This window comes from Pagrus major, chromosome 9 (genome assembly GCF_040436345.1).
Source record: "Pagrus major chromosome 9, Pma_NU_1.0".
NCBI lineage: Eukaryota > Metazoa > Chordata > Actinopteri > Spariformes > Sparidae > Pagrus > Pagrus major.
Window position 1 is genome coordinate 26489920 of NC_133223.1, and position 14766 is coordinate 26504685.

General features: G+C 43.3%; 1 protein-coding gene across 1 annotated transcript in view; it reads left to right on the top strand.

Annotated features, from left to right (window-relative positions):
* The window catches only part of LOC141002574 (neuropilin-2-like), a 109302-nt gene that overhangs the window by 50491 nt on the left and 44045 nt on the right, over positions 1-14766 (top strand). The window contains exons 8-10 of the mRNA XM_073473929.1: positions 9151-9295; positions 13392-13567; positions 14411-14584. Of these exons, the coding sequence (XP_073330030.1) occupies positions 9151-9295; positions 13392-13567; positions 14411-14584 (495 nt within the window). The remainder of the gene's footprint in view (positions 1-9150; positions 9296-13391; positions 13568-14410; positions 14585-14766) is intronic.

Below are 14766 nucleotides of genomic sequence, written 5' to 3' on the forward strand. Positions count from 1 at the left end.
TAAGCTAGCTAACGTTACAGCTCAGCCAAGGAGGAGTCTCTTGTCCCTGAGTAGATGCACGCTTCATCCTGCAAGGTGATACGGCTAGTGGTTGTAGTTTGGTTGAAAGAAAATAGTTCCCACATGAATTCACTCGCAAGGTCTGTGGATTATCCTGAGTCACCGGGTTATGATCTTTGGAGAAAAAGACACTGCTGTTTAGTTTTTAGCTTTGAACACCACATGTGCCATGTAGTTGTATGTTATTCAAGAGAAGGCAGACATCTCCAAAACTGGGGCAACTCAAACAAAAACAATCTAGATTGATAAATAGCACGACAGGTAAGAAGGAAAATATGCATTTTTTGATTTTGACACGAACTGTTCCTTTAAACTTGAAAGATGAATTGAAAAACAATGAATTTGGTCCTGTAATGGGAACAATATGTGCAAATAAATCCACCTCTTTTTTAACAATCCACTAATCAATCAAAGCAGTCCAACATTCAGTCAGTTGTGTGAGTAAAATAGCGATATTGGCTATAAAATAAACAAAAATCCAAAATGCAAAACGGATTAATGATGATGTTTTGGGGTTAGTTGTTGGTGTCACCACCCATAATCCCCCTTGATTCCCTCGCAACCCTGGAAAGCTGCTTCAGAGCTCACTGCCTAGGGAGATGAAGAGGGGTGTGCATGAAATAGGAATGTGTGTGTGTGTGTCTTTGAGGAGGAGGAGGAGGGTCAGAATAAATCAGCAGCCGCAGATGCACACAGACATGCACGACGTCAAACCAAGTAGTAAGGGTGTTTTGAGCCGTTCGGCCCCCTGGTGAGTCGGTCCGCGCAGTAATCTGATGGTTAAGCTGAGGGTTGTTGGTGGTTTCATTTGATCTGCTGCTGTTTATCAGTCATGAACGAGGAAGCAGGGTGAAGTCAGAGCGGAGAGAGCTGAAAAAGACGAAGAGAGGGATGGTCATTTATCGGATCACGAGACGATGGAGTCAGCGTCTCAGAGCCTAACGTGTGCCCTCCTTTTGGCTATCCGAACTGTCTCTTATGTCGACTTATGGGGTGTAAGCGAGAGAGTGTGTTTCATGTTACAAAGATATACATATATAAATAACTCCACTACAATGGCCAAAAAGCTCCTCTGGCAGGTTGTTTTATAGTTTTGGGTGTGTATAATTGAGAGCAAATCCTGGATCTGGTTTTTATGCAGGGATCAGTTGTAAGCATGTAATATTTTCCTTTTTCTGAACTCAAACTCAAACGAAAGCCACCTAGAATTACTTATTTATGCCTTTCATTTCAAAATTCAAGGGACACATAGAAGTGTCCGTTCTGTTAAACTTGTTGAACTGTCCGTTTCTCCATCCATCTCCCCTTTTGACGTTTTCATTCACTCACCTCTACGCCAAATCTCTCAAAATCTCTTCATCCATCCTCCTTCCTGCCTCCCTGTCTGCACGCTCACATCTTCATTCACCTCATCCTTCCTCTTTCTTTTCCATCTCTCCTCTTTTGCCTCCCTCGACACTCCATCATTCGTCTCCCCCCCCAGTATGTGTCTGAGAAAGTCATCATGATTTAGACAGTTTATGCTGCTCGAACAAATGACTTTTTGTGCTTGGCTAGAGTGACAGTTTGGTATGTGTGTGTGTGTGTGTGTGTGTGTGTTCGGTGTGTGTGTGTGTGTGTGTGTGTGTGTGTGTGTGTGTGTGTGCGTGCGTGTGTTAATCTGGAAGAATTATTGAATTAGTGTTTTATGAGCTCGAGGCATTAAAGGAGGACGAAAAGTAATGAGAGCCACATGGTTAGAAAGTAAAGAGAAAGAACAGTACGAGCGTTGCATACTGTCATGCGAACACACACACACACAACGTAATTATGTATCCAGGTAACAGTAAAGACACACACAAATACATGTTTACAACCTATTTTTTTTGTGTGTTAGCATTTGTCTCAGATAAGTAACTCTTAATAACTAAGCCACTGCACACACACACACACACACACACACACACACACACACTCTGGTTTTTAAACATCTGGGAGTCAGCCCACAGGGGCGGCGCCACTGTCACACAACATCATGATGATTTGTGTGATCTGTAATGTATTTGATAATGTCATTAAAGGCCTGTTGTGAGCCAGATGGCACATATGGAATACATGTTAACTCCCAGAAACGTTCGGGAGAGAAGCAGAAGTAATATTCCTAAAGCATTTACTCTTACGTCGTACTGACAGGCTCACAAATGACAGATACTGACTCGAGACATGAACCAGAGAGAGGGGCAGACAGATGGTCAAACTATTGAAGGTTATATTACAAATCATCAATGTGGAACCAATTTGCTGTGTTGTTTCTCCATATTGTGCTCATTATCAGGTTCAGGAGTTAAAATATTTGTTTGAAAACATTCAAAAACAAAGAAATAACAGTTTTGATGTTATGATGTCTGTTTTGTTGCAGTCATAGACACTGAAGTTAGTGTGCTAATCAGCTAGCCCCAATCCGTCCAGGTCCAAAGCTCCTGTGCTAGTGGTTTCAAAAATCCCCTGGCCCCTGAGCCCCCAGTCTGGACTGCTGGCTGCACGGCTAACTGAGCTAACTAGCTAACAGCAGCTACCATTAGCAGCAGTATGCATTTGATGGTGGCTAATTATTACATATTGTGATTTTACACATCTATAGTGTTAAATAAATGAATGCATTATAACAGTGAAACTGTGAAACCAGGATTAATCAGGATTTTTCCTCAAAATCTACAACCGTTGTATCCCTGGTAGCCTGTAAGAGCTCAGCACCACACACTGATTATGTTTATAAGAACTGCCAAGAAACATTGTCTCTTAAATATTCAGAATCGCTGCTGAGCTGACCCCGCTGTCAAAATTTAAATGTGTTTTTCTACATAGTGCATATTTTAAACTGCTTTATCTTCATTTTTACCCTCCCTGCTTGGTCTCATCAACCCACGTTGGAGCGATCACTCTGAGTAAGTGCATGTGTGCAACTTATTATTTGTTAAAGTGCCACGAACAGCCAGTACTGACAGGTAAACCTACAGACACTCAGCTGTCAGATTAACTAAACTCTTTACTGATGACTACATGATAGTAGGTAGAGTCAGAAGCCTTGTGGCTCTGCAGTCAGGAGGTGTAAGGGGATACGGAGCATCTCTGAGGTCTTAAACTCCGAAATTCACAGTTAACCATCTCTTTCTAAAAGGCTCCTGCAACAATCAGCTAATGGACTCCACCCGCAGCCCAGCTCAGGTTATTCTGTGTGTGTAGATTAGGTGTTAAATTGAGCATCTGTTCACCCGAGTGTTCCTGGTGTCAGCTTGCTTCTTCGCTTAACTCAGGTGGAAATATCAGACTGTTAACAAACCAGCAGACAGGCTCACAAACACACACACACACACACATATAGACCAAAACAAACAAACAGAAATGGAGTTTAACACCGAGACTACTAGAACAATTCCAAGAGGAAGAGAAATCTTCCCCGATTCAAATGGTGCTTTCATCTCTCAGTGGCGGTCAAAGGTGACAGACGTGGAGCGAATGCTGTTTTCTGCTTCATTTACACACAGCGTCTCCACTGAATAACAATGAATGCAAATGTTTAGAAGAAAATACGAAACGAGCAGAAATAGTCTCAAACAAGTCTCATTGTCTCACAGGAATTCTATTTTCTAATTGATTACGTCTCATTTTACATTTAGATGTTTATTTGACCAGAAATTAGGAAAATATACTTGGTCAGATTTTGAGTTTTTGAAGTATGATTCTGGTTTCGAAGGCGACTAACCAGGTCTAACGTGTAACTACAATAAAACAATCTATCAGTCAAACTTTATTTATAAAGCACCTTTCAAACAAAACAAAATGCAACTCAGAGTGCTTTACAAGTGATTGAAGAAACATGGTACATTAAGAAAACAAAAACGGGTTTAGAGATTAATGCACAGTGCAATACAATGAACAGTTAAAATTATAAAAAGATAAAGAATAAAAGATAAAGATTAAATTAAATATTGCACATAGAAGCTGATTTAAAAAGTTAATAAAATAGAGTATAATATAATAAAAATAGTAATATAATACAGAAAAAAAGTATAAGTATAAACATTAAAACCATGAAATTATAAGACACTAAATAAAAGCCCGACTGAGTATAGAAGAAGAACAATGTGTCGCCTCATGGGAACGAAAAGACCAGGTGTGTGTGTGTGTGTGTGTGTGTGTGTGTGTGTGTGTTCGATGTGTGTGTGTGGCCGTGTCGTGAGCCTGCAGAGCCACAGTCAGTCAGTCGGCGAGGACGCAGCGCAGACACGCTGAATTATTCAAATGTCCGTGCTGTGCGCCTTTTGTGTGTATGTGTGCGGACAGAGTTATAAAATAGTAAAACAGCCCTCCATCTCCTCTAATTTCATCACACAAGGACAAACGCACACACACACACACACACACACACACACACACACACACAGACGTCGGGGAGGTAACCTGTATTTGACAGCTGAATCCTGCGACGTGTGACAGGTCGCTCCACAAATCTCACAAACCAAATGACACATGGCACCCTTATAGTATCCCCCGTTGTCCCTTCCTTCTCTTCTCCTCCCAGCTTTTCTTTCTTCATTTGTCACAAACTCTTTTTCTCCCCCTCCCCTTTGACCTCACCCTCCCTCCCGCCTCTCCCTCACCTCGCCTCCGACTACTCTAGTCGTTTTATTTAATTTCCCCTCTCCCGACATCCTTCCCAAGCCTGTGTTGCTGGGACCTCTGATCTATCCGGTGGGATTTGTGGTCAACACCCTTGTCTGTTATTCTCATTATTCCTCCCCTCCTTCATCCATCCATCCCTCCTTCCTTCGCTCCGTGGTTCCCCCGTGAACACTTCTTTCCTCCCCTTTCTGCCTCTTTCCTTCACTCACTTGTTCCCCTATGAACCTTCTCCCCCTGGTTTCAACCTCTCTTCCTCCCTCTGCGCCGCTCACTTTCTCCTCTCTCGATCAGCTCGATGCGTGACTGGTTGACCTTTTGCTTGTATTTTCTTTCTTTCATTCTACATTTCTTTCTCTCTTTGCTAATTTTTTTCTTCCAACTCCTCCAAAACTTTCCTCTCATCACGATCCCTCTCCCTCCCTCCCTCCCTCATTCCACCCACGTCTCCCTGCTCCATCCATCCCTCTCTCTCCCTCTCCATCCATCCTCCCTCCCACAGATTAAGGTGGGAATAGGTTTTGGTCTTGGCCCAGGTCCAGTGTTGTAATGGCCACAGACAGCTCTGCCTGCAGCAATTCAGGAGGGCTACGTAATGACATTTGTGCCACGTTGAGCTTAAATGTACCTCTCCCAGCGAAAAGGTCTGAGACTCCTCCAGACGAAGACTCACACTGAGACAACATCATCTCTCAACTGGAGACCTCGGGTTGCTGAAAATCGCTGCTCTCCTCCCTTCATGTGGGCAACCTCCCGTAACCAGGCCCACGGCCAATGTAGTGCTCTGAATCATGGAGTAGTTCAAGTTATACTGAAAGTCTCATTATTTGTTTTTCTGTTGCTGTATCATGCACGGAGCAGTCAAATGATCTGACATGACCTGATGATCAAGAGGGGATATGAAAACTGGCTGCTGCACAGTAAACAGAGGAACAGAAGTGTTCGGAAACATTCATGGATAAAAAGACGGAGAAAACAAAGAAATATTAAAGGTCCCATGTTGTGGGAAGAGAGATTTCCATGTCTTCTTTTGTACTTGCATAAGGTTGTCACTGCTCTCAGAAATGCTCCCAGCACGGATGTGGTCGCAAAAACACCTGCAAAGCTGAAGCCATAGAGTTTAAATAAAACTAGATGGTGAACCCAAAATGGCCTCGCCTGCCGCATGGAGAAAAAAGAGTTTCCCAGCTTCCAGGTTTACTTTCTGGTTATGCACAAGGAACCTAAAAAAGAAGGAAGGGTCATTACGTCACTGAATCTTGTCTTGGTGCCAGCTGTATTGAAGTCTATGGGAGATACATGGAGAAAGAGTCCTGCTCTACCTGTAGACTTTACATCATGATGACGTCACAGATTTTTAAAATCGCTTTTTCTCTGCTCACAGAAAGTTGTATGAATATAAAAATTCCACGGATCAAAAAATAATGATGTAAGAGTCATAACTGACCTTATTTGCAGTTTGTGTCCTGTCAACGGTTTTATAGTGGTGCTATATGGGGAAAAATGCTTTTTGGGCCACAGGGGAAGTTTCCGCTGAAATATCGCAAGTGGCCACTGATCAAAACTGTGAGCAACAAAAGGCAGTACAGACATGAACTCAGCATAAACACGCACAAGAAAATACAGGCAGAACAATATAAAAAAACAAACTAATAAAATACACTTAAGCACCCAAACAAGGAGCACCAGATTATTCACGACGACCTGACTGATCCTTCATCAAAAACTGTGTCCGTTTCAGTTTAAAATGATGAAAGGAAGTCCACATGTTGATCCCCCGAACAGAAAGAGCTGTTTGTCCAGATGAGGATTTACATAAAGGCACTTTACAATTCCCCTTACCTTAATCCTTACTGAAGGGATTGCAGTTTACTGTTAAACAGTAGTTATAACAGTGAAAGGTTTGCATCAAGCAGAAGCTGACATGGAGTTACAGATCTGTGAGATAACCCTGAACAAAGCTGGAAAAAATAAATGGACAACAGACTTGTGTCCATGAACAGCTTGTGTACAGAAGTGCCTGCCACACACACAAACATACAATTACCAACTGTAAGAGTAAGTACAGTAACGAGGTTAGACATTCACACACACACACACACACTCACAAAAAAAAATAGAAGGCCAAAAAAAAAAAAAAAATGCTCACACATTTGCTGAGGAAATGTTTCAGTGTGCACCGGGGGAAATCAGAAAGCACCCGCAAGCCCCCAACTCCTCGGAGTGAGACTTCATAATTACACTTCTACACACACACACACACACACACTGTGACACACTTGTAATTACAGTCCGCTGCCACAATCCCATTAAGTCTTTTGGGGCCTTTCGGCAGTTTTCCATCATTTAACTGGTCACACTTTGTGGTATTAGGGCCACTGTAAGGGCATGAGTTCAGTGGGTCTGACTTTGTATCGTACACCCAGTGGGTCACGGGTTCAATTCCCAGCTGGCCCGGTTGCCTGCTCCTGTTCCTGCGATTCAGAAACCCCCTTTCATCCATATTTTGTCACCCCTGACGGCGCCCTGCTGTTTAATTGATTAGGAACAGGAAGAAAAAAGTGAATTTACACACACACACACACACACACACACACACACACACACAGACGAGCACACACACTCCTAAAACAAAGCGAACATCTATAAATGAGTACCCAAGCAAGTAATTGCAAGGCCTTTGGCTCTGTTGAATGAGGTTTGCGTCTCTCTGTAATAAACACACTACGCACTGATGTAACATAATAGAAAGAGTGTTCGAGTCACGGGGGGAAAACAGCCTTTTGCAGTCCTCTAATGAAACAACCGGATAGATTTTCAGATTTTCTATCCTCACATTTACAGCAGAATATCATCGTGGCAGCGAGAGAGCGGGAGATAGAGATGTCGGAAAAGGAAGACAGAGAGTGAAATGATAGGGAGAAGAGCAGAAGCCCAGCTGTGTTTTCCTGTGGAGAGGCCAACGGAGATGACAATCATAGACGGAGAAAGAGAGAGGGAGACATGACACTCTGTCAGATAGACAGAGATATAAAGTCTCGGTGTCAAGGGACAAAAGGAGTGCTTCTGGCCATGTGCGCTTGCATTCAATTTCCTTTTTATCGTGATTTGTGTGTGTTTTCAGAGGAAATCATCGAGTGTGTGTTGCATGTGCACATAGGGAGCTTTGAGGGCACTTTGTGAGTAGAGTGTGTGTCCTGTGTGAGACAGTCGAGTCTGGAAGCTGAATAACATGTTGTGTGTGTCTGTGCGTCAAAGGGTCGACATGGTGAAAGTGTAAAGATGATGTTTTCCTTCATGTCACGTGTGTGTGTGTGTGTGTGTGTGTGTGTGTGCGTGTGTGTGTGTGTGTGTGGTTAAGTCAAGAGGACGTGAGGAGAGGATGCTCTCCCACATACTTGCACACTTTGATTTACTTGACACACTGCGTGTCCTCTGATGGTGTGTGTGAGTGTTCGAAAACCTTTGCACTCGTTTCTTCCGTCATGAACAGAGACAATGTAATCACTGCGTGTGTGGGTGGGTGTGTGTTAATGTATATAAGCACATAGAAGAGTAGCTTATCTTATGTTAAAGGTCCAGTTTGTAAGACTTACTGTCATATAGCAGAGATTTCAACTTGCAACCAACTCTGGGGGGTCATTTAAGAGTCAGTGTTTGGTTTGTCCATTCTGGGCTACTGTAGAAACATGGTGGTGCAACACGGCAGACTTCTTGACGTTGGACCTGCTCCCTCTGTACGATATGACTCTGTCGATGTTTTTCTGTATCAGCTGCTAAAACTTAACCTGAACCACAATGAACTGGAGTTGAACATAATTTTGTTTGTGGAACAAATTACACAAGATCATGACTCATGTTTGAGTTTGAAGCCATGCTAGTGGCTCTGTGAGGTTGTCCTTAGGCAAAGTGGTGCTTTAAAGTATTGGACAATTTTGGCACTGTGTGAAAAATGGCTTTCTAAAGTTATTCAACTGGGAGACATGAATGTTTTCCACCACATTTCATTGCATCCATCCATATTTCCGATTTTGAAGTAACTAGGAGAAACCATCTGGGAACCATGAATGCCACAGTACAAGAATTCAAAGCAAAACATTAAAATGTTGTTGAGATATTTAACTGTGGAACAAAGTTTTGGACCAATCAACTGACTCTGTGTAGCTTAAATCTCAACATGTGAAGAAAAGAGTCCCGACTTTCACTGTGAATGCTGCAGAAAACTGTTATATACTGGAAGAAAAACTAATTTTAGAGTTTTGCTTTGTCCTCCTGACCAAGATGATCTGTGTCCATCCTGTGCTGTTGTGTGAAGTGAACATAAAGTGTCCTTAAAAAGTCCTCTGTCCGTCCTGTCGGGGGAAAGACAGAAAATCCCTCCAGCCATAAATGTAGCATCATTAAATCCGGTCTGTTCCTCTCTCTCTATAGGTTTTCCACGCCAATTCTGACGCCACGGAGGTGGTTCTCAATCGGATCCCACAGCCCGTCCTGGCCCGCTTCGTACGGATCCGGCCTCAGACGTGGAAGAACGGCATCGCGCTGCGGTTCGAGCTTTACGGCTGTCAGATTACGGGTAAGAGAGACGAAGCTTTCTCAGACTTTTCTATGGCCCGCCTCCTCCTGGGACTAGTAGTTTATACCAGTGATGTACTGGCGGGTCAGAAGGTGGGTCACAGAAAAAAAAACTCCTGGAAAAGAGCAGGAAAATGACGTGTGTTATGCGACCTAATGATAAATAATCCTTTAATTTATCCGTCCATCAATCCACCAATGCTTCTATTCATACTTTCCCCTCTTCCCTCTCCCTTTCACATGCACACAACACACCCACTCTCATGTGCACTCACACTCTTGCCCTCGCTCTTTCATATACATATCCTCCCTCTCTGTCTCCCACACACACACACGCGCACAGACACACACTCAGCCCTAATAGAATAATACTAGAGTGTGATGTGTGGGTGATAACATCAGAGAGTAACAGGCTCTCAGCTTTCATCTGCAGCCCTGGCAAACAAACACGATTTCAACCAGCATAATCAGCTCAATACTATAAATAGATAAAACTTAATTAGACCGTCTGTGTTTGTGTGTCTGTCCGTGTGTTACAGAAATGGTAAAAGGGAGAGAGTTTCAATCCATTTCAGTGTGTGTGTGTGTGAGTCCCGGCTCCACTGTATCATTATTAGGTTAGGGCCTCTCTCTGCTGCCATCGTAGTGGCCATTGAGAGGGACAGATATGCTCTTATCTCGGAGGGCTATTTCAGCACCCACACAAATCACAGTCACACCAAAACAATATGATACTCCCAGTGTGTGTGTGTCTGTGTGTGTCTGTGTGTGTGTATTATAGAGTGAGGGATGTGGCATATATCAGGTGTCTTTGCCTGTGTTCCTGTCCACCAATTGCCTATTTTTTACCCTATTTTAACACCTGAAATTGCATTATACATCACCGCACTTTTCTCGCTATACTTACAACAGTGAGGTCCAATTCAACACGGCTTTCGGCCATTCATGTCTCACTGCGTATTGCTCATCTCTGCTGCTTTGTAATGTCCGCAATACATCACGAGCCCGAGGAAAACACCGACTTTATGTGCAAAATCTCGACAGTTTCGGGCTAGTTTCAACCTTTTTGTTGGGTAAAATGACAAAGATTTATCCCTTTCACACTGTCAAGGAAACCCTTTAACACCCGCTAACGTCTGGCTTTTGTCGTCAGTGGTAAAGAGTACAGTCGGCATTCAATCTCAGGTCCAATGACTTTGCAGTAGTCGCTGGTGTTTATCAGTAGTAGAAGCTGTCCAAGCAGCAGAAAACTCTTCCTCCCTGCAGCACTATCGAAGAATAGCCGCTAACATTGCTCCGCTAATTTGGTTATAAACTCGTTGCATTTCCAATAGATCCTTCGATTAAAGTCCCCCGTTTCTTTGTTAATTAAAAGTTTTATTATGAAGCAGCAAAATCAGAAAATGTTGGGTTTTCACAAACTTAACATGACTCCTGAAACAGCTGAAGGCGAACATCATAAAACAGTAAAATACAGCAGATGTCTAAAAGTGCAAACAGGGACACAGGAGAGAAACTCATCTTCAAACTGCAGAAATTCACTAAGAAGCTACAAAATTGCTGGGACCTGAACACACACAGACTTTTAAAAACGCCTCGTCAACTTTTCCTGCTGTTCCTTTTGGTCTCGCAACACAGACTTGTGAGGGGAAGAAGGTGAGTCGCCATGTGTTGGCAGCAGTTGGCCCTAGTAGGCGGGTTTTGGCCCCACAGAAGGTCCATCGTCACTGGCCTCCATGCTGTTTTCTATTGTTCCCTGTTAGTGACGCCGAACATGACACAGCAGAAAAAAGAAACAAGGAAGCACACCTGTCTAATGGTAATCGGAAAGGAGTCAATTGTCTACGCTAGCCTGTTCACCTATGATTAAAAACCCTGCATATACGTGCTAATTTTGATATAAAAGTGGTATTTGCACATTTAGAGTTCACCAGAGGTAAAACAAACTGTTCTGCCACAGTGTTGGGGGGGAAATGTCTGTAACCTGCAGAGGAAACTTTATAACCAAACACGCCCGCTAATAGCTCCGCAGTATCTCTTCTTCTTCTCTCCCTCCACATAGACATATTGACAAGCACACACCCGAACACACCACCAGAGGGAAAGTGATAATGCCCTACACAGGCCTATAAAGGCGGACATAAAGCAGTCAGTCAGTGACATGTCATTAACTTAAATCACACTTTTATGTCTCTCCCGCTCTCTACTTTTTCCTCACTTCCTACCTATCCCTCTTCAATGTCGCTCTGTTTTTTCTTCCCTCTCATTCTACTCCCTCCTCTGTCCTTCTATTGCCTTTGCTGACAGCTTCCATTCCCACTTTTCTCTCGCTCTCTCTCATTTTCTCCCCCGCCGTCCCTTCCCCTTAAATCTTCCCTGCATGTCCCTGCCTCATTCAGCTCTCCAGCCCTCCATCCTACCTTCTCTCCTTCCTTAATCTCATTTTATTTTAGCCCTGCAGCATCTATCAATCATTTATTTTTAGCACCTTTATCATTTTTTCTTCTCGCCAGGCTTGCGTGTGCATCCGTGTGCATGTGTATCAGCGAGCCTCAATGGTGTACTTTGCAAGCTTTTGTAAGGCCCTGTTATCAGGGAAAGCACAGTGGGTAGTGTGTGTGTGTGTGTGTGCGCCCATGTGTGGGCTCAACATCAGAGCATGAGCGAGTGAAAGTGTGTGAGAGACCTTGACTATTCAACTTGCTGGTGCATGCATCACTTTGTGTGTATATATGAGTGTGCGAGCTTTAAGTACTCTCATGCTGCTGTGAGATATGTATCTATTTCTGCTGCTGTGATCTCCAGAGATGATATTCTCATCCACTCCCACTGCAGCCCTGAGTTAAAAAAAAAAAAAAAAAACCTTTCTGGAGTGCAGCTGCTTAAAAAGGAGAGATTCAAAAATAAAATAAACAACATAATAATAGAATTTTCTCCTGGCTAATCAGTTTTTGTTGGGAGCTTGAGGGAGCTCATCGAGCGTGGCTGAGCTGTTGTTGTTTATTGTTGATTCATTATTTACCGCGGCGAGGCGCGCCTGCAAACGTCACGCCATTAAACATTCATGTCCATGTGGACCCGAAGAATGTCACCATCAATCAGCGTCACCCTTCACTGTCAATCTGCTCCCGCTCTCTTTTCTTTTCACCGGCGTCTCTCTTTATCTTTCCCACCCTGTCTTTTCACTCGCTCTCTCCACAGTCCATCGTTCTCTTTGACCTTTCGTCTATCTCTTCATCTCCTCCTCCTTGTCCTTTAACTCCTCTTCCTCACCCTTTATCCTGCTCCTTCCTTCCACCCTTCCTTTCCATTCTCGAACAGGAACGGTCACTTTGTTTCGTTCCCTCTTGTTTTATTTCATCATTATTTACCGCGATAACATATTCGGATGCTTGTTAGACTAAAACACATTTGTCAGTACAATAAACAGTAGCTCTTTGATCTGCAGCAAGCTTTCATTTAGTTCTTCCGTCGGGGACCTCTCTGGCTCAATTCCCCCACGAAGTATCCCCGTCGGTAGCTCGGTTAAAGTTATGCAGCAACTCCGCAGCCGCAGGAAGGGAAAATAATGAAACTGGTTGGTGGGAAGCAGCGGAGTGCGACACACCAGTTGTTGTTTTAACTATGCGTGTCACAAAAATCGCAGAGTTTTGCACAGAGATGAGATCAAACAGTGACAACAAATAACACATACATGAAGAGGTTTTTAACATATGATGTTTGGCAATACTGTAACATCATTAAGGCAGACTAGTCACAGAGAACAGAGGTCCAACATCAACCTTTAAATGCAAGAAATCTCCAATTAATAGTATCCCTTTCATGTCAGTGAAGTTTATTGTTGTTTGTCATGTGGCTTTGGTTTTAAGACAACTGATAAAAACAGTGTTTTTTGCAGCCGTTGTCAAATCATGGATCTTTAATAAATAATGAGAGAGAGAGAGAGAGTCGAAGATTTCCAAACTTTTATCAGTAAAATGTCCAAAAAATCCCTTTTTCCCACCTGTAACTTTAAAGAAACAATCAAAAAGTTTATGTCCTGCTTTAGAAAATGCCCCGTAGTAACATTAAGTTCTCCTTCTCTGTCTCCTGTATAGATGCTCCCTGCTCAGAGCTGCAGGGCATGTTGTCCGGGCTGCTGCCCGACTCCCAGATCTCTGCATCGTCCATGAGAGACATCCACGGCTCCATGGGGGCGGCCAGGCTGGTGGCCAGTCGGTCAGGCTGGTTCCCCAACCCGACGCAGCCCATCGCTGGAGAGGAATGGCTGCAGGTGCGTCACCTTATCCTTAGATAGATAGATAGATAGATAGATAGATCCAGAGGAAAGTTTAGGCATAGAGAACCTTATACATGTACAAAACAAGAGTATAGGAATAAAAGAAGAATATAACAAAAATAATAAAAACACAGCAGTGAAATGATAATCTACCCACGAGAGCTGTGGCTATAATAGAGTTAGTGCAAATGTAAGCAGATTAAAAAGTACAAAACAGTGCAAGAATAATGATCACAGTGGATAATATAAATAAATAAATCATCAATACAAATGGAGTTGGTGCATAAAGCTCACATAGCTGGTAACTCACTTAATTACCGTGGATAAGATAATGAGTAAAAACAGAGCAAGAATAATGATTACAGAGGATGTTATAAAATGCAAATTGAATGTAAATGTATAAACAAACACAAATGCAAATTGTGCATAAGGGACTTCTGAGTGGTCTTTTTACATGACAGTACACTGCAGACTGTAGCTGCAGATGAGGAGCTACAGGTGGGGTTTATGCTACCGCCAAAAAAACTGATCAAGGCTGGTAGTCTGAACATAGACAAGGTAATCTGCACATCTGCAACATTTCGAGCCACCGGTCAGCTTGTGTCTCTGATTGTTCTGAACTGACCCAGCTCATGAAATCCAATGCAAACGCAAAGACAATCTTAGTTCTTAAGCCCAGAAAGTTGTTAAAAGTTCTGTAATTGGAAAACCAGCAGTGATCGATCGCGTGGGCCACAGAGAAAGTTAGGGTTTGCCAAAACAGGCATCAGGGGATCAGCCTGCTGTGCTGCTGAGAGTGTGAGCTAACAGGAATAATTATCTTTGTACGTGTTGCAGGCCGACCTCGGCGTGCCCAAGACGGTGCGTGGCATTATTACCCAGGGTGCAAGAGGCCTGGAGGGCAGCACGAGCGCTGAGAACAGAGCGTTTGTCAGGAAGTACAAACTGGCGCACAGCTTGACGGGCAAAGACTGGACTTACATCACCGACAGCAAGACTGGGTTTGCTAAGGTAAAGGAGGGGAACGCACACACACACACACACACACACACACACACTCTGTCTGTCTGACACTTACATATGTACTCTCCTCTGTCTGATTGTCACTGTCAGTTCTCCCTCATTTGTAGTTTATTTATAGCTGTCTTTCTCTCAATCCCTCCTCGCTCTCCCTCTCTTTCTTCCCCTCTCTC